The 19,579-nt window shown below is 45.1% G+C and overlaps 1 protein-coding gene across 1 annotated transcript in view; it reads right to left on the bottom strand.

The window, feature by feature from the left end:
* LRRC1 (leucine rich repeat containing 1) overlaps window positions 1–17,796 on the bottom strand; it is a 70,590-nt gene extending 52,794 nt beyond the window's left edge. Inside the window, exons 1-2 of the mRNA XM_035543123.2 lie at window positions 17,341–17,796; window positions 2,529–2,646 (exon numbers count right to left, since the gene is read on the bottom strand). Coding sequence (XP_035399016.1) covers window positions 2,529–2,646; window positions 17,341–17,499 — 277 coding nt within the window. The 5' untranslated portion in view covers window positions 17,500–17,796. The remainder of the gene's footprint in view (window positions 1–2,528; window positions 2,647–17,340) is intronic.
* Between the last annotated feature and the right edge of the window lie 1,783 nt (window positions 17,797–19,579).

Here is a 19,579-nt window from a genome sequence, read left to right as displayed (position 1 = left end):
CCACTGCACAAAACACAGCGGGCCACGGCTGGAAGCATCCCAAAGTTCAGCCATCCGACACACGCACCAGCTCACGCAGCTTCCGAGATCACACGCGGACCAAAGGATTAGAAGGCAATGAGAAAGGAGGGCATGTTGCTATTTTACTAAGAGGGAAATGGAAGCACTTTGTTTATTCAAAAGCCTTTCGTCCTCCTCCTTTGAAGAGAGGTTAAAATATAGAGGGCTACTCCTCACACAGATCACTAAATGCATTTATATTTGCATTTTTAAGCTCTTGAGGAAACAGAATGGCCAGAACTGAAAGCAATTAGTACAGCGAACCAGACAGCTAAAACAACAAAAAACACAGAACAATGATCTCTTATTTCCCAAGTTCAGATGTCACCATCACGCTTTCCTATTCATGCCGCATACTGAATTTTGAAAAGCTGGGCTGTTTTTCCGTGCCTGAAAGGAATACAAAGAGTTCTCATTTTTTTCCCTAAATAGTTTTTTAATTAGAAAAACAGAAACTGATAAAGTGCAAACCAGGGAACAGGAGAAATCTTTGGCAGGTTGTGAATCTAACATATTGGAAGTTGGGTTCTAAATACAAAGCTAAGAAACAAAAATATTATAATAGCCAAAATCTCATGTGAGAATTTCCCCCTGCAGCATCACATATGGCGTGTGTTTTGCCTTTTAATTTGGAGAGCCAAAGGAGTTGTGAGACAACCAAAAAAAGACTAAACAGTGGAAAGTAACATCAGCCTTCTTCTGCAGCGGACCCCTGTATCACCTCACAGGGCGTCTTGTTTTCAGTTTGAGTCGTGTAGTATCTGCAACGTGATTAAGCAGAGGACAGCAGTATCAGTCACCTTCTGCAATGAACCACGGAGAAAAATAAGCAACGCAATAAAATGCATGATTAACATTGGACTTTGGACATCGCAAAGAAATTGCTTCCTGCAACCTGCATTAGCCCAACACATCACTTTAGAAAACACTTCCTGGTGCAGTTACTTCTAATGACACATGCATCTACCCAACCATAAATGTTCACACCATCTGTTCTTGTTACAGTTCAGCTCTCAAGCCAACTTTCAAGTCAGGCTGACAATAGTTCACATGGCTCTGATCCATCAGCTCTTTTGCAGCTAGTTATTCATTTGCAAAAAGAGTTACTAAGCCAACACAGTATTTCCTTTTATAAGATCTGTCATAGACAGCACCCATCTCAGCCAAACTCAGTAGCCAAAATACTGCGTCAGTTAATCCTCATGTATTTCTAAAATATTTTAACTAATGTGTCTCTTCTGTTTCTTAGGTGATTTCTTTCCAGTTTTCTTCTTTTATGAGGGTTGCAGAAGTGCATAACATTATATGGTTCACAGGTTTTTTTTTAGACACTGCCTAGAGTCTCATTATGCTTCATCAGATTACCAGATCGCATTAGAAGCACCAAACAAATACAAAGGAAAGATGCAAAATTCCAATAGTTACAGGAAGGCGAGGTGACCGCTGAATATTCTTTGGCAGCACAGAGCCAACGTGATGTTGAACCGTCACAAGAAAAGGCTTCCCAATGCATTATTTCTTCTCCCAATATTCAGTTACATCCCTCACTTATTTACAAGGCTGCACAGCCTTGGTCTCTCCCTCCCCATCCGTCACACCTCAGAGAGCATTCTGTGCATACCCACTGAATGTACGGAGGCAGAAATAGCTGACAGTTGCTCTAATTCCGTAACACTGATTCGCTTTTTCTAGACCACTGGGTCATAAGGCTGCCTAAAGGTGACCCACCAGGCCCGAACTTCTTTCGGAACGGCTAAGTTCACCAGGTCACCAAAAAAATAAAGGGGGGGAGGAGGGCAAAACCCAAGCTGATTTCATTCCATCACGGCTTAAGACACTATAAGAGCAGCAGCAAACTTTACAGCAGAGTGGTAAATCCACATGGTTTCCAACAACAACAGATTTTAAAATACAGTTTCTCCCAGCATCCTTTTCTAAATTTCTCTCTGCAAGTGATAAGATTGATTTTTCTTCCAGAAGCAAAACTAGAAATACAAGCACTCTGACTCTTGCTAATCACAGGTAAAGAGGACAGCAGAAATACAGAACTCAACTTCTAACCCAGAGGCACCCTTGTTTTGGGCAGACAGGAGCTTTATTCTTTCAACCTCTTTTTTTTCCCTGAGCTCTCCAAATGCCTAGAATTTAAGAAAAAGAGGTTAAACATAGTGACAGATACACATAAAAATAGGATTTAAAGTATTCTTTAAATTGGAAAATAAGGCAAACTCTCAGAAAAGCAAAACTACAGTTAAGCATTATCTTTTTACTGTATTTCTGCCACTGCCTCTCCTCTGCTCATTCCCTCCTTCCCATCTTGAACTACAGGCAAATCCATGCATTACACAGAAGAGCATTCTGCAGGACGTAGATAGCAGCTTCAGAGACAGAAAAACCCTACTAATCCAGCTTTGTAGATCACATCATGTGACAGTATAAAAATCAAACAAATTAACTTTGTAACTTACCATTTCGAGATAAATCAAGTTCCACCAGCTGCATGAAATTTGCTATTTCTGGAGGAAGTCGCTGGATTTCATTATCACTAAGTCCAAGTTTCCGTAACTTCACAAGTTGGAAGAAAGGCTGAAAGAAAAAAATACCATGTCAGAAGATATTCATAAAACTCAAACATAAACCTGATAAACAACAGCACAATGTATAACTTAAACTGGAAGCCGTTTACAGAATTCGAGCTGAAGTTATTGCTCAAGATCAGTTATGCAGACCTCTTTCAGAACCGCATCAGAAGGAACGTTTTGTTTTATTTTCTACACGCAAACACTGTATCTGTAAAGCCAGCTATTGAAGATCACAGCAGACAGACACTAGTGAAATCCAGAGTGCCTGCTTTAACATCATTAACGGGGTGAAGTTACCCATCAGGGTAATTGAAAGCATCCTAATTACACACCAGGGTCACTGGGAAGTTAATGCACACAGACACTCTACAGGATGATCCAGAAAACCCACACAGAGGGGCTGCCAAGGTCTTCTTAGCAGGCGAGCACAATAACCAACTAGGTTACAGAGCTGGCTTCCCCCAGGAATACTTTCCTTCCAGCCTCATAAATCCCATGTTCCTGTCTGCAGACCGGCCCAGTTTCAGAAGGACTAATGAAAGTTGTGTGTGATGCACATGATTTCAAGTCTCTCCAGCATGAAGAGGAGCCGAAGCACGCAAGTGGCATCTTCAGTGCCAGGCAGCCGCTCAGGAGCAGGCACTGCTCCTCAGGTCAACCTTACAGGGCACGGATCAGGTGCTAGGAGCAGCTGGTGGCTGAAAAGCAAAATGAGCTTTAAAAAGCTACTAAGATGTAGGCGTCCCTAGGACAGGCTGAGGGCCCTCATCTCACCACAGCCTTCCTTTCTTCAAGCTAGGCATTTGGCTGAGTGTGACTGCAAGCAGTGGGGATTTGGGCAGCACCCAGTGCTGTTACACACACATAGTCTTGACCACGACTGGCTGGACTCCTCAAATTTTGAGGGTTTTGGGCCTCTGGGCTGCACAGGCTTTTTTACACAGCACTCAGAGCCTGCCCATCCCATCCACCGGCCGCACGCGTGCATGCCTGCACCCTCGTGCTCTCTTCGCCTCTGGAAACTTTTGGGGCAACAGGAAGATGCTAGCAGGGTTTTGAGCATCAGCTTACATTTAATTACCTGCAATCCATTCTTAGAAATTAGCACCTGTTTTTGTTTGTTTGTTTGTTTTTTTAAAAGGTGCTGTAGTGAGTTTTCTATCAGCCAATTCTACCTTAAATCGCCATGACAAGGGGCAGTAAGACAGGCACCTTGCTAAGATACAAGGTAAAAGACAGTCTTCTGAATCTGTTATTATGGTACAGGTTTTCAATCTTAGTTTGAGTGTCCTATGCCCAAGATCATAAATCAGGTTTTAACTATAAGACTTTGCAACCCCAGCACAGTTTCAATACACATTTTTGTTCCTTGTCTCAGAAAAACAGAACGTGATTGAAATTAATGTTTTCCTTCAAAACCATGGCTTCCTTGCAGGGATTAAAAAGGACAGAGCTCTGAAAAGTTTCTAAACACTCAGCAAGCAGAAGGTGCACTAGATGTGAGCAGGATAATTAAAAGGCATTTTGAGAATGGCACTCCTCCCCTGAAAGCATTAAAGGCTCTGATAACAGAGTTAAAATTTTAAGTGGAAGATGAAACGTAGAATTGTAAGCAATTTTAAGCTCTATAAAAATATGTGTTACGATTAAAATAGACACAAATCTGTTTCTTTTTTTTTTAATCCTTCTTTGTCCTCACCAGATCCCTAACTGCATTTTCCTATCACGAACGTATTATCTTCTAAAACAACTGTACCCCTTTTGCTCAATACTTGTTAATACGACAAAAGCAAGAATCCATCAACAGCTGAGAAAAGCACTTAAAGATACTTTTGTTAAAATACAGGAGTACATCCCACAGAGGAGATCCTAATCCGTCCCAGCGCTGGCCAAAATAAATACTCGGCAAAAAGCACCGCCAAGGTGTCTCACTGCAGAGATTTTCCCAGGCACTTTGCAGCTGCTGAACTACAGACCAGTTACAAACAGTGCTGCGCTGATACCAGCCTTCTCCATAAGCACCTGTTGTCCTTGCCAGAGATCCTTTACAATTGCAAGTGAGAAAAAACAGAAGGAACGTAATTAAAAGATGGAAGGAACGCGCTTAGAAGCCAAAACGGTGATCAAAAAGCTATCAGGAGGTGGGCATCCCTTGGCAGGTTTCAGGGCCCTCACCTCTCCGTGCGTCAGGGTTGCATACGTTCACTAGATGTGCAAAGCACACACGTGCAACAAACAAACTATGTAATATTTAAAGGCATTCTTGTTTCTGTACCCGACTGCTTCAAAGAAACGTGAACTGGGAGCTCTATTTCTAGTTTGCATAACAATTTTTAATGAATGACACCATTTGCCAGATAAAATCATAAACTGCAGTTAGGTGAATGGCATTTCTTTGAACTTCTTGCTTTGTTTTTTTTTTCCTTTAAACTACAGAACTTAATCACTCCTGGATGGCTAGTACATCCCATCTCAGCAACGGTTCATCCTTTACCAAGGCACGGTGCTAATGCGCTCGAGTGCTCCTGGCGAACCAAGCCGTAACTCTTTTTTTGCTGTATTTGTTTTACCTGTCAGGAAGTCCACAGGGAAGAAACAGAACCAAGAGCATGCAGAAGAGAGATCAGCGAGTGGAAACACACAGATCAAATCTGTTACGGCTCCAGCATACGCCAAGCAGAGACGTGCTCCTCCTGTGATGCACTGGCCAGAGCTCAGCCCCCGCTTGAAAAGCTGCAACAAGAAGCAAAGCGCCTTACAGCCGCCCGTTAGCTGGACCCGGGTCACAGGAGAGCATCCGCCCCGCACGCCGTAATAGCAGGGTTTGATTGCAGCCCCGACGGCTCCACGGGTAGCTTGGCAACACTCTTAATGCCGCTCGGTTCAGCCAGCCTAATTAGCAGGGCCTCCATGAGACAAATAATTCCACGAGCATCAGCACTGAAGAAGCCTACAACTTTCTATTTAGAGGCAATTTCCAGCCTTAAATTGAAGCTTTTCTTGCTATCAAAGAATGCACAGAGGTTTCTCTTAGGGGGATTTTCTAAGAGCGCACGTCCTGAATAGAGCCCTTCTCCCACTGGAAAATTAATCAAGTCCCCGCCCAGCCATATAGTAAAACAAAACAAAAATCCCAACAACTTCATTCTGACAAAATTGGGTAAATATCAGCCAATGGAAGAAAAAAAAAAAAAAAAAAAAAAAAAGAAGAGATGAGCAAGTGACTCATTGAAAAAAAAAAAAGTGTGATCCCACATTCACTTTTTTTTTTTTTTGGTCTTTTACAAATACCATTACTGTTGGCACTCTCCATCCTAGAAACTGAAGTTAACAGAATTAAGCCAGGCCTGTTGGATTGATAAAACTCAAGATTTTCTCCTGGGAAAGTGGCCAAAACAACACATGTCGTTGGCTTCCTTTGAATGATCCGCTCCTGGAACAAAACCATGAATGCCCAAGAATGCTGTCTGAATGCTTCAGCACCTTTCCTGGCAAAAATAAATAAATAAATAAAATGGAAATAGATGAAAACAACCGGAAACTGAAATTAAAAACAGAGGAGGGCACACAGACCTACCTGCAGCTACAGCAGTGCTGGAGACACAGCAAAGCAAAACTCCAAACCGTTTGGCACAGGTGGCACAAATAAATGATTGCTGTCTTCAGCAAAATGTTTCTATTTAAAGGGCAAATGTTTACTAGCAGCAAAGAGAACAAAAACTAGAGACTTTAACATAATCTACAGCCTAATCTTCAGCAGAAATAGAAACAAGAGAGAGGGGAGGAGGAGGAGGAACACTGCAAATTAACTCTATTTCCAGGGTTGTATTTACACAGGCTAGACAGATTATTTTTTTTCTTTTTTGGCGTGTGCAGCTGAGCTGTTGTTGAAAAGCTTAAAAATTTCTAAGTACTTGCTCTTATGTCATGGTTTCCTTTGACACCAACAAGGACTTTCAAAATATGCAAGCTGCCTCAGTTTTTACGGCTTTTTAAAGTAACTACAGTATTATATTCAAACAGTAAGTAAATTACCAAGACACAGTACATGACCTGGTCCGGATTCTTTAACCACCACCTCTATTTACTCCACCCATTTTCCAAACGTGTAAATGCCCAGTTAAAGCGTATCTGCATTTTAAGACTAAAACGTAGCACAGAGTAATTTAAAGGCAGTTTAACGCCTATTTGCATTCCTGCTTCAAATCTTTCTTCAGGCTTCATTTTCTTCTCCTACACTGTAAACAAAATCAAGGGGAAAAGCCTTGGCTTTATTTGTTCATCTCTGTTGATGAGTTAACTGTATTCTTTCAATACCTAGGTAGCTAAAATTGAAATCAGTTTCCTCCACCCCTTTTGTACTGCTTCAGGAAGATCTCATTTTTGGTAAGCTAACAAAACAGCAAACAAGATACAGCATTAAACCCATGAGGTAACTTCATGACATGGCCAGCACGACTCTCTCCACCACTCCACAGAATCACAGAACCGTCTAGGTTGGAAGAGACCTCCAAGATCACCCAGTCCAACCTCTGACCTAACACTAACAAGTCCTCCACTAAACCATATCACTAAGCTCTACATCTAAACGTCTTTTAAAGACCTCCAGGGATGGCGACTCAACCACTTCCCCGGGCAGCCCATTCCAGTGCCTAACAACCCTTTCAGTAAAGAAGTTCTCCCTAATATCCAACGTAAGTTGGTGATTCAGGACCTTACCGGAGGTCCCGAATCACCAGCCTACAAATGACTTGCTTTTTGTCCCTAGCAGTCATTTTTTTGTTTGCACCATTGCAGGGTTTCAGCAAGAGAGCAGGGGAAACGCAACCTTTCTTTAGGCTAACATGCAGCTGGGTGGTCAGGACACCAGGAGGCAAAGGTTCAAATCTCCTGGGGCAGAAGCAGCGCTGAATGCTAGCGCACTGCTTCCCGGGGACGTGTTTAGTAAGTTCTTGCACAGGCACACATACAAACACATTCCTCATGCTTGCAAGAAGGGCAAGCACGAGGAGGAAAGGGCAACATCTTCCTCATTCCTTTTCCACTACCCTTTAGGGAGGGATGGGGAAAGAAGTCGTCTGCAGTCAATCCTTGGAAAGACGATGCACAGAGGTGATTCAGCACTACAGGTCCCAAGAGAACAGGACACATCGATGCCATACCTTAACTAACACTACATCCTAACTAACTAACTAACCCTCTACATCCTCACCTTAAATCCATCCCAGAGACTGCTGCCAGTAACGTGGGGCAGCTCCTGGACTCTTCCCACAAAACCCACTCCTGCAGCCCCCCCAGTACCAACGTGCTTGAGAAGCACAGGCAAACGAGGTGCGCAACAAAATACTTAGGGAGCAGGATCCTCTTCTGGATTTATGAGGTGTAGTGAGCTTCTGGCAGGCTCCAGTGAAGCCTTGTGTGGACTTCACCAAAGCTTGCTATAAACATCCGATCAGGATCCCTCCAGTCACCTCAGCTGCTTTCACCTGTGAGCAGGGACAGCCCCTAAGAGGTTTCACAAATGCTGATCCCTCTTCCTCCTCCGGGACAAACAGGAGCTGATTTTCAAATTAAGTACCAAGCAAACTACTGAAGCGATTTCTGAGGACAGGGACTAATTAGCAGTGCAGAACAGCAGAGTCACCATGCAGCTGATGCCTCTATCTCGGAGCATTTCTGGAAGCAGCTGCTGGATTTTCTCTGGAGCAATCGATCTCCCTTCAGCAGCCAGCTCAAAGACAGCAAACGTACACCTGCTCCACGCACCTGAGGTCTCTCATTCTGTCCTCCCGTGTTCCGTGTCAGAAACTGAATTGCTACAAGTTTTTGGCATGGTAAAAGACTTTCATATGCTCAAGCTACAGCTGTAGAATTTGCTGAAACTGCACTTTGGTATTGCAGCATCCTAGCACCAAGTCTGCCGTCATGAATAATAATGGAACAAAGCACAGGGGCAGGCATTCAAGCAGGAATCCCCAAGAAACACTAATAAAATGATTAATTGTCATGACAAAATAAAGGATTAATGAAAGCTCACAGCCCATCCTAAGCAGAACCAGATGTTACAACTGCAATCTCCCCTTCCAGTGACGCTGCAAAGCCCAACATGAAGGGTCAGCCAGGCAGAAGGGGTGCGGTGAGGAAGGGTCTACAGGAGGGAGAGCAAAGATGACAACAGCTGCCTCGCTGCAGCTGGCATTCAGCACCTCCCTGCCCCTCTTCTGGCCCCTATTTTCAAAGGGCCTGCCACTTTCTGAGCTAGAGTCAATGATGGGCTGGTTCCAGGAGCTAGCCTAGGTTGTTACCACTCACCTTCTCCTCCTGCTGTACAGAAAAGAACCAAAATGCTGCTCCACCGAGCAATGAACAGGTTGCCTCGTACTGTTTTCTAGTTGGCAAGGATTTATTTTCTCCTATATGTTGATTAAGCAGAGGCAACACAGCTTAACAAGCATGCAATGCCATGGCCATTAGAGTACCAAGATAGGAGGAAATATCGCTGCCTTTCAGAGAGGCCAGAAAGCATCTGCTACAACAAAACACGGATTCATTGCAGTTAAATGCACTTGCCCTTTGAAGAGAAGAAAAAAAAAGCATTTAATCTCACTAATGAATTGGTAGCATGCATTTTTCTAGTATACAAGATTGTTGGCAGGAGGTAACATCTTTTATTAGACCAAACGATATAATTAGAAAAATAACTATGTATAATCATAAAACTTATTTCAAAGCTACATTTGTATAATTTCTGCCCCCAAACCTTGTCTTATCCTTGTATGTACGTCACACGGAGAAGGGGGCTCTACCAATCTTCTATAACAAAACACCCTTTACAGGACAAAAAAAGTTGGAAGTACTGAAACATAACCACCTCGTTACTTTCTTCCAGCTGAGGTCAAAAATCACACCTAGTAACAGCTGAGTTCTGCTGATGTTGGGAGAAATAAATTTAATAAATAAATAAGCAAATAAAAATGCCGTTAGGAAATACTTTCGACCAAGCAGATTTCAAATAAAATTTGCCAAAAAATGTGCCACAATCAACCTCGTGGTTGTTAACAGCAAAGTCACACTTTGTGGGGGACACCAGAGTAAGTTTTTACTGTGTTCCCATCTGATCACAGTCTTTCAAATCTCATGTCAAAAGGCACAGTACTTTTTTCAAGTCTTAAGCAGTACAACAGAAGAATCTGGATGCTAGCAGAAAAAAATAGAGAGACAATTAGCTGATAATAAACTTATGGGGATCCTTCAACACAGCAATCTGTATTTATAGGGGCCTGGCTAAAGGCAGGACAAACAACGTCCACTGCTTCACCCTCATCCACTCATCTCACTGGAAAAAGCTATCAGGTTGGTTAAGCAAAATGTCTCCTTCGTAAATCCACGTCAACTACCCCCAACCACTTTCTTGTCCTTCACATGGCTGGAATTGCCTTCCGGGAGGATTTTCATCAGCACCTTCACAGGTGAGGCTGATCAGCCTGTAGTCACTCCTATTTTCAACAGGAAGATCTGGGGAACATTTGCTTTCTTCCAGTTCTGCGGATCTTCTCCTGATCACCAAAACCTTTCAAATATAATCAAGAGCGGCCTCACAGTGACATTGCCCAGCTCGCTCAGCACTCACGGGTGTCTCCTATCAGGTCCCATGGACTTGTATATGCTCACATCGTTTAACTGTTCTCTAACCTGATCCTTACCTAAAAGTAAGTCTTCGTTATTCCAGACTTTCCTCACTTGGCTCAGGGACCTGGGACTGTTAAGGGCCAGTCTTACCAGTAGAGACCAAGATGAAGAAGGCTTTGGGTACCTCAGCTTTTTCAGTGTCCTCTGTCATCAAGTCACTTGCCCCACTCAAATGCAGGACCACATTTTTTTCCTTTTGCTGCTGAGGTACCTGCTTGTCTTCTTGCCCTCATCAGCCCTTCCCACATCCAGCTCCAAACAGGCTTTGGCGCTTTTAACCCCATACAGTGTCCCTGGGTCACCTGTCCATGCTCCAACCTGCTCTACACTTCTTTTTTTGTGTCTGAGTGTCATTGAGCTCTTTTTTATCCTTGTACACTTCCTGTCACCTTTGCTTGATCTCCTGCTTATCAGAATGGTCCTTCTTGAGATTAGACGCAATCGATGAAAGTCAGCCAGCTCTCCTGAACAGTCTCCCACAGATTCCCCCAAGCAGATTCCTGAACACACCGAAGTATGCTCTCCTGAAGCCCATGGTTGAGATTCTGCCTTTTGCTCTGCTCCCTCCTCTCAGGATCCCGAACTGCACCATCTCAGGACCACTATAGCCATGGTGCCCCTGACCTTCTCATCCCGATCTGTCCTTTCTTGGTTATAAGCAGAGGCCCAGCACAGCACCTCTGTTCTTTGACTCCTCCACCACCTGTGTTAGGAGTTATCACCAATGCACTCCAGAAACCTCCTGGGTTGCTTACGACTGTCCTTCCAGCTGATGTCAGGCTGGTTCGGGTCTGCCGCAAGGACCTGGGTCTGCAAACACGAGGTTTCTTCATCTACTCATCTGAAGAAGGCCTCACCTACTCCTTCCTGATCAGGCAGTCTAGAGCAGACAGCCACAACCATGCTACCCCTGGCTGCTCTCAGCTGGCCCATCATTTATCCTTCACATATCCCCTCTGCTCTGTCATGCAAACTTCAGCTCCCCCTCCTTGTCTTCCCGGTCTCTTCTTACAGAGCCAATATCCATCCATCGCAGCACTCCAGCCGTGGGAGCTATCACGCCACAGCTCCACGATCCCAATGAGATCTATAAATTTGAAAAAAGTAAATAAAATGCTCTAGATGTTTACATTTTAAGAAGGGACAGTTACAACCCATAAGCACAAACCTAAAGAGAGGTTTAGTGTATCATTTCTTTCCACAGCTGACTACTGGCCATCAACCAAGCGTCTTTCAGGCCTATGGTTGCATAATGGAAGAAACTATGGTAGAACACCGAAATTTCGTCTAAAAGAGGGTATTTTCAAAAAAACAAGGTGTGGTATGGGAAGAACAGAGCGACTTTTTTCCATAGGGAGCCTTCACAAGATTTTGTTACGATAACAGCACCCTGGATTTCAACACCACACATAATAAAGAGACGCACAGCCGCTGCCGAGCTGAGTGCTAAGCCTGGGTTTCTCTCACACGGAAACTGGGGCACGGGAGGTGGCCAGGGCCTAACCAGGTCTCCCGGAGAAGTGGTCTCACATCAGCCAAAGAACTCTGCGGAGAAGCATTAGCATATAGCACCGAGAAGAAAAAATCACAAACGACAGACACAATTACGGGTAAGCTCAGAGAAGTGCAATGATTCAGAGTTCTATCAGATTATGTCTACGAACACTACATAAAAATAATCTCCACAAGAAGAAAGAGCTCAGCAGACTCTCAAGCTAAACTAAGTGCATACATAACATTTTTTTTTCTTTTTTTTTTTTTTTTCCCCCACTGGAGTTTTCACATAAACAACATCTGCACAAAGTCTCATAGGAAAGTGGTCTTTATCCTTTGAGGAAAACAACGTAGCAGTCACGAGACAAAACAGCAGCGAAACAAGAGTCAAGCTATTTCCACTACTCACCAAGGCAAAAAACAACCCTAGTGATTTAAGATAAAAGCTACATTGTAATACTGCATTCAAAGGTTCGTAAGAAATTCCAATTTTCTGCAAAACAGGGAAGAAGAAAACAAAAACAATGCAGCAAATTCCACAGACAGCAAAATTAAGCTGACAGGATGTCCTGGCCCTTAAATTCTAACGCACAGGAGTAGGAGACAACATTTAATGGACGTCAGACTGATCTATAGAATTGAAAGCACCCTATTTTTACCTGATGCTTTTAATGAGATTAGCTATTGAAATGCATCATGCAGAATGTGTTATTTCCTTCCATCAAAGCAATTTGCCAGAAAGTCTGTTCTTCAGTGAAGTCTAATTCTTGACACGTAGCAAATGATACGCTACACATTACAGCTTAGCCTCCAAGTTTTCACTCAAGGAAAATAAAACTGATCCAGGCTTCAGAAAAAAAAGCACAGACTACATCTTGATGTTGCTCTGTGCATGTTGGTGACCACATGCTTTTTCCCAATCAAATCAGATACACCAAAGATTCACTGCAAGGCACTTAGATAGGATAGCCCGCATCCAACACCGATGAGGATTGCTTTTTTTTTAAAGGAGAGCCACCCTCTGCAAAACTGGCCCTAGACAAAGCCCTTCCTTTTGAGACCGAAGGGTGCAGCTCTTTAATTTGTCTTGTAAAGCAGAAGCGGTGAGAAGCATGCTGACAGCTAGAAATTGCTGTTCTGTGGGAAAATATCCACATCTGCCAAGAAGGGATATAGAGACCTCAGTATTGTGGAAAACCACCAGCAGCTTAATAGTACAGCCTGCTCCTCCGGCACATCCCACCAGGCTGGCTCATCCTGCAGGAAGGGCAAGAGCGGGAGATGGAGTCTGCGAGGCTGGAGAAAGGAAGGGGAGAGAGCAGAGTGCAAAGGGGGAAAAAAAAATAAGGGCAGTCAAGAACCAGGCACAGAAGGGATGTGAAAGAGAGGAAGCAAGGAGCAGAAACAGAAGGCAGAAAGAGCTGTTTAGACTGAAGGAAGTGAGCAAGATCCTGGGACGCTGAAGGACAGGGGAGGAAGGGAAGGTACGTGCATGCAGTGGTAAGAGAGAAGAAAGGTCACTGTCAGCACGAGCACAGGCAAGGTCTCTATCAGGTCACTGGGGAGTGGAAGGAAGAAGAAATCTGGGGAATGGGGCAGAGCAGTTAGGGAGGCCTGGGAAAAGAACAGGAGTACTTACTGAAAAGGCAAACCAAAAGCATTGCTGTGCAGTAGCAAAAAGCTTTTTTTTTTTTTAAGTTACCACACAAATCAAAATGATTAACTTGTATTTCTATTCCTGAGAGGATGACTGGTATATACAAAAAAAAAAAATGTAGGGAAGAGTGGGTCAGAGAAGCCAAGTTTGGCCATTCTTGTCCTGGTCCACGTGTGTGTTAACACACAAAGGAGAAAACAAGGTGAAGAGCGGAAACAATGGGGAGCTGAGACATCTCTTCTTGGACATCTCTTTTACAAATGTTTTCCAGATCAACCCTTCTTGTCCCCTCACAAACAAGTGAAGACTTCTACCATACGTTTTGGCCAGCCGACACAACAGAAATAAACCCAACAAAGTAATTCTTTCAAAATAATTCAAGACTATTTCCTGTTTCTCCTCTCCTAGGAATAGCTCAGATGACTCTCATAATGCACCAGTGTTTTTGAGTTTCTCTGCTGGTCTTTTCCAATCACGACACTACAGCACTTTTTAAAGCTGTTTTCTGTCTTTTGGGGGCTTTTTGAGTTTATTTTGTTGGGGTTTTTTTTGTGTTTTGCACAGGATCTCAGCGTGTGCCATGCTCTACTGCCCTACAAAAACAGTAATAAGCACGTTAGCAAACATTGCACATTAAACAAGCCTCAGATTGCTTCTGTACCTCAAAACAGGGGTTTTAGGGCGTGCTGGAGAGTATTCTTTCATTGGTGTAACCAACCAACCAAAGCTGGTACTTAACACAGATGGGGACAGGGAGAAACAGATGATAAGGGGGGAAGTTTGTGCATCCAACACAAGCTGCCCCATCAACCTGACAGAAATCGGCAGAACCTTTCAGCAGTTATTACACCCTCCTATAATAGACCCTGTTAGTACATACCACAGGAAGGAAAACAAATGCAGAAAGTCCATCTATTCCAATGTGCCACGTGCTGATATTTATCTGCCTTGGAAAGCTTTAAGGGGCAAAAAAATGCGCAAGTGGAAGGAAAGCAGATGTCTAGAGATAAAATAGGCATCAGTGTCTCGGAGCTGCTGCATGGCCAAGCCAGGAAAAGATCACACCGATACCTGCCTGGCTCCAGAGGAGTATTCACAAGACCTCCTGCCTGCCGTAACAGCCATTTCAGACTGCTCCTCCCCACATTAGGAAGATGAGGTCTAAACTACAAAAGCACAGAATGAAGATCAGGGCAGCAGTTACGGTTTTGCTCATTCATTCCACTATTGTAACTTCCACTGTGAGTCAAACAGCCTACGGAGTGATCCTTCCTCGTTATTTCATGGTGAGCCTTTACAGCAGAAATTTCCTGAGGAGGATCACGAACATCTCAGCAACATGAATGCCTCACTGGTGTTACGGAATACATCACGGACGGCATCACCAGTCTGCAGATGATTCACTGGGAATCAGCACAGATCGCTGTGAACTTCAGGACTTTGTCAAGTATGGGAATCTGTCTAACGAGCAAGTCACCAAGAGTTAAACAAGTCTCCAGAGGTACTAAGGACCGAACTGAGCCTAATCATGGCTTCATTTTGCGTTGCTGCCTTTATCCACATAGATAGGAAACTTAAGCAAGGTAAGGCCATTATAATGCACCGCAGGAGATTAAGGGCCTCATGACTACTAAGATCTATGCTGACCTAACAGTTTGTTAATTACACACCCTCATGATTTCCCTAGTGTTTTCTGTGCAAGAGGTATGGTGTGTCCCTGCTTTTCGTACATATTTCCAGTTCTGCACTTTTCCTCACACTAATCTTCTAATACAGAGAACCAACAGTTTATCCTGTAGCTAACTTTCAAAGAAAAATCTTCCATTATCCTCCCGAGCCAGATTCCTATAGGAGAATTTTGAAACGTATTTGCTAGCAGAAATTTCAAGCGAGGTTCTTCCCATCTGTTTCCAGCTTCAGTAGATTGGTATCACATCCAGGACTGCAGCTGTATTTTTTGTACCTGAAATACCTACAGAGTCAACATTTATCTGAGGTAAAGGCACTATATTCCACTTATCAGAAACCACTAATAAGGAACTGATGAGGAAAGTTCATAGGTCACTGCAGAAAGCCCTAATAAAAATGCCTTCCTATGTTGCAGAGAAGGCAGAATGTATTCCGGACAGATAATGCAAGTATGCTTCCGCAGTTGTATTTCACTGGATTCCTCCTACCACAGCCAAAAGCCCACAAACATATTCCTACAGTATATTTAGGCACTACTGTAATCTGATCCTTGCACATAAGAAGAAAATCTTCAACTTTATTTCCTTGATTCTACTACAATGCCAAGGACCCTGGTCCCCCCTCCAGTTTGTTTGTTTGTTTGTTTGTTTTTTACATGTACAGGACTCAATATGCACGCATATCTAAGTAATGGGAAGAAGTGGTCTTCTTTAGTCATCGTGGGACAAAAAAGGCCATTTCATAAGTTACAGTTCAAGCAAGAAGAGAAACAATGAATAGCTGCAGTCTATTTTCAGAAATAAATTGTATGTAATACCACGAACAACAGACATATCTGCATTCATCATTTATATTTGTACACAGTTGGGGGGGGCTTGTTTTTTTCTTTTTTTCAAAGGGAGAGCCATAGTTCGCAGTGGGATTCAAACCACACACATTCAGTACTCCTATAATAAAAAGGGTACAAGCTTGAAAGCCAGCACTATGAAAAAAGTCCAGTACACACACACAGGAAAAAAAAAAAAGGCTCATGCGCCTAGCCTGTGCACAAAGCCAGCAGAAATTGCTGGAAGTAAAAATAGCACCCACACTGAGGCTATGTAAACCAGTTTTGCTCTACTTCAGAAGGATAAAGAGCTCAGTCACAACAAGGCACAAACCTGTTTCTGGGTTTTTCAGAAGAAAAAGCCAAATATATAATAAAGTCATTTCAACTAAACATCTTTACTGCTGTCTGTACAAGAACTTCTTCCTCATACTTACTCTTATTATGTGAGAAGAAGTTTACGTAAGAGTAATGAGTGTTTAAAAAAAAGTAATGCTGTTTAAGTTTTAGCGTGAACAGACCAACTTTGGTTCAGGTAGAAACAAAGGTGCTTTTGAACATGTTTCTGGCTACTAAGCTCAGTTGCTCAGCTTCCAAGGCAGTAAGAGTTTCACACTCCTAGGTACAGCTTCTCGATAACACTTCCCCTCTCGTGTTACCAACCACAGCTCACGGCGGCTTGTGAGGAGCCTGAAGTTTAAAGAGGAAGCTCTGAAAAACGCCCTTGGTTTACCAAGCCAAGCGTGGATCGCGCTTTGTAGCTGTCGGGTTGAGGAGTGTATCTCATTAAGAGTTATCCTGCGATAAAGTTTCTCCAGCAAAGCCACCAGGCGACAGCCTGCACGTCCCAAACGCCGTGAAGCTGGGTTGAGAGAAGCATCGCTTTTTTATTACCAAAAAGCTGTATGAACAGGAATGTGGTTGTTTTTTTTTTTTTTGGACGAAGCGAGGCACTGACAAGTAAAGGGGGATTGTGGCGATGAAAGGAAGAAGCGCAAGGTAGTTCCTGGGAGTAGCGTAGGGAGACGTGCACGTTGTTATCTGCCAGAGGGGGGTGTTTTAAAGTGGGTAGGGCGGATGAGGGCTACGCTGGCTCAATTCCCCTCCTTTATGGGGTCGGGGTAAGAGGATCCGCTCGGGCTGGGGCAGGCCGGGCCGAGCCGAGCGGTAACCGCTCGGCTCGGCCCGGCCTGCCCCAGCCCGGCGTGAAATGGCCGCGCTGCCCCCTCCCGCACCCCGCTGCCACCGGGCACCTGCCTGCGGTCCCCACCTCCGCCCCTAAACCCCTAAACACCCCCGGGGGGGGTGTCTTTTCGCCCCCCCTCACGCTGCCCCCCGCTCACCTTGGGCAGCTCCCGGAGCTGGTTGGCGTCCAGCAGCAGCTCCTCCAGGCTGCGGCTGTAGCGGTAGATCTCCTCGGGCACGGCGGCCAGCGAGCAGTGCCGCTTGTCGATGGACTCCACATGGCGGTTGCAGCGCCACAGGGGGATGCAGTGAAACATCGCCGCGACGCCCCGCCGGGGGGGAAGCGGCGGGCAAGCCGCATCCAGCGGCGAGGAGCGGCCCCCGGGCGAGCGAGGCGGCCGCCGGAGGGTGGGAGAAGGACGGCCAAGGAGCCGGAGCCGGAGCCGGGAGCGGCCGCCCCTAGTGCTCGGCGCCGGGCCGCTGCCGTCCCCGCAGGGGCATTGCGGGGCGCCGGGCGCAGCGCTGCTGGCGGCCGCCGCGCATTCCCGCGCCTGACCCGGAACACGGCGGCCTCTCCCCCTCCTTCCCTGCCTTCCCTCCCTCCTGCTCTCCCTTCCCTCCCTCTTTCCTCCCTCCCCCGTCCCGCCTGACATCAGCGGGGCCCGCCCCGGGGCCGCGGCGTGCTGCCGGGGGGTCCCCAGCCGGCCCTGCCCTGCCCTGCCCTGCCCTGCCCGCTCCGGGCCGGGGGTCGCGGTCGGGTTTGGATTTTCCCCGCTGCTTTACGCCAGGCAGGGTAACTGCAGGTACGGGACGCTGCTGCTGTTGCAGACCGTGCCATTAAAAAATATTCATATGCTGTTATCCTCAAGGCTTCCTGAAACCTCTACGAGTACCTGAAAGGAAGCTGTGGGGAGCTGGGGGGTCTCCTCTTCTCACAGGTAACCAGCGATAGGACTAGAGGGGATGGCCTCAAGTTGTGCCAGGGGAGGTTCAGGTTGGAAATGAGGAGATATTCCTTCTCAGAAAGAGCAGTCAGGCATTGGGACCGGTTGCCCAGGGAGGTGGTGGAGTCACCGTCCCTCGGGGTGTTCAAGGAAAGGTTGGACCTGGTGCTTAGGGACATGGTTTAGCGGGTGACATTGGTGGTAGGGGGATGGTTGGACCAGATGATCTCGGAGGTCCTCTCCAACCTTTATGATTTTGTGATTCTAAAATCCCCTTCCCAAACCCCCAGCCGCCCGGCCGGAGCATCCCCACCAGGAGGCTGCCCAGCACTGGTCTGGGGAGCCACACGGGGACACAAAACACGCTCGGAAACAGGCATTTGACGTCAGAGTTTCTCTTGAAATACAGCTATTTTCTTGCCTAATTATAACTGCGTGCAGATACAGGAACAGGGCAAAGGGGGAAGTTCATCACAGCAGCCTCTGCCCCTGCATGCTGCTCAGAATACCTAGTCATAAAAGGGCAATTTTCTTCTTAACTGATAAATCTTGCAAGATAAATTTGTGTAATTTCTGTGGGAATCGCAGGGGTCTGCCCATTTTTAGTTGTTAAAAGGACATTTTAGGACAGTGTACTGTTGCAGATTGCTACGAAACTTTTAAAAAGTTACCACTGATATGCATTGTTATATAATAATACATTTCACACATATGTACCTTAAGGATCTGTCAGAAGCAAGAATTTCTTGCTTCAACCAATACATTCAATAATTTAAAAAAAAAAAAAAAAGGAAACTCCCAATGTATCTAAATAAAGTGTGTAAAGAAATCTGCTAGCCTGCTTGCAAAAGCCTTTAAATATTGCTGACCTGATAACGACTAAACTGCAGAATTTTTTGGAAATCCACAGGAAATGATCAGCTACACTGATTTCTGACTTTAACATGATTAAAAATGTGTGTTCGAGAGGAAGGGTCAGCATTTCCCCTCCAAGACCCACAACTGGGTTTCCAACATAATTTTAATCCAGTGCAAGTGCATGAGATGTTTATAGCACACACACACAAAAAGAGAGCTGTGACTGATCTTCATCTTGCACGTGAAAGAAAGGAGGACCTTCACCTGATGGTATCTTGAGCAGGGCTTCGAGATCAGTTTTCTCACTATGTGCCCCCATACTGTGGGCAAGCAACTCTGCAGTATTTAAGCCAAAGACTTGCTCAGCTTCTGCAGCACCCATGAAGTTCATGAATGTGTCCACGTGTGCTTATAAACAGGGTGGGTGTGCACCAGCATTCTCAGGCTGTCCCAACCCCTGGCCATGAGATTAGATAACCACAGGGCATAGAAGACAGGAGAAAATCAAACAAACGCATTGAGCACCAGCGCAGGGCCTGGCAAAAGCAGGGATCCAGGGCTTTGGCCCCAAGATCTCAGAGGTGGAGATGAGGAG

Source organism: Cygnus atratus, chromosome 3 (assembly GCF_013377495.2).
Source record: "Cygnus atratus isolate AKBS03 ecotype Queensland, Australia chromosome 3, CAtr_DNAZoo_HiC_assembly, whole genome shotgun sequence".
NCBI lineage: Eukaryota > Metazoa > Chordata > Aves > Anseriformes > Anatidae > Cygnus > Cygnus atratus.
The sequence above is the reverse complement of the archived record's forward strand: the minus strand, read 5'-3'. Positions and strand labels throughout refer to the sequence as shown.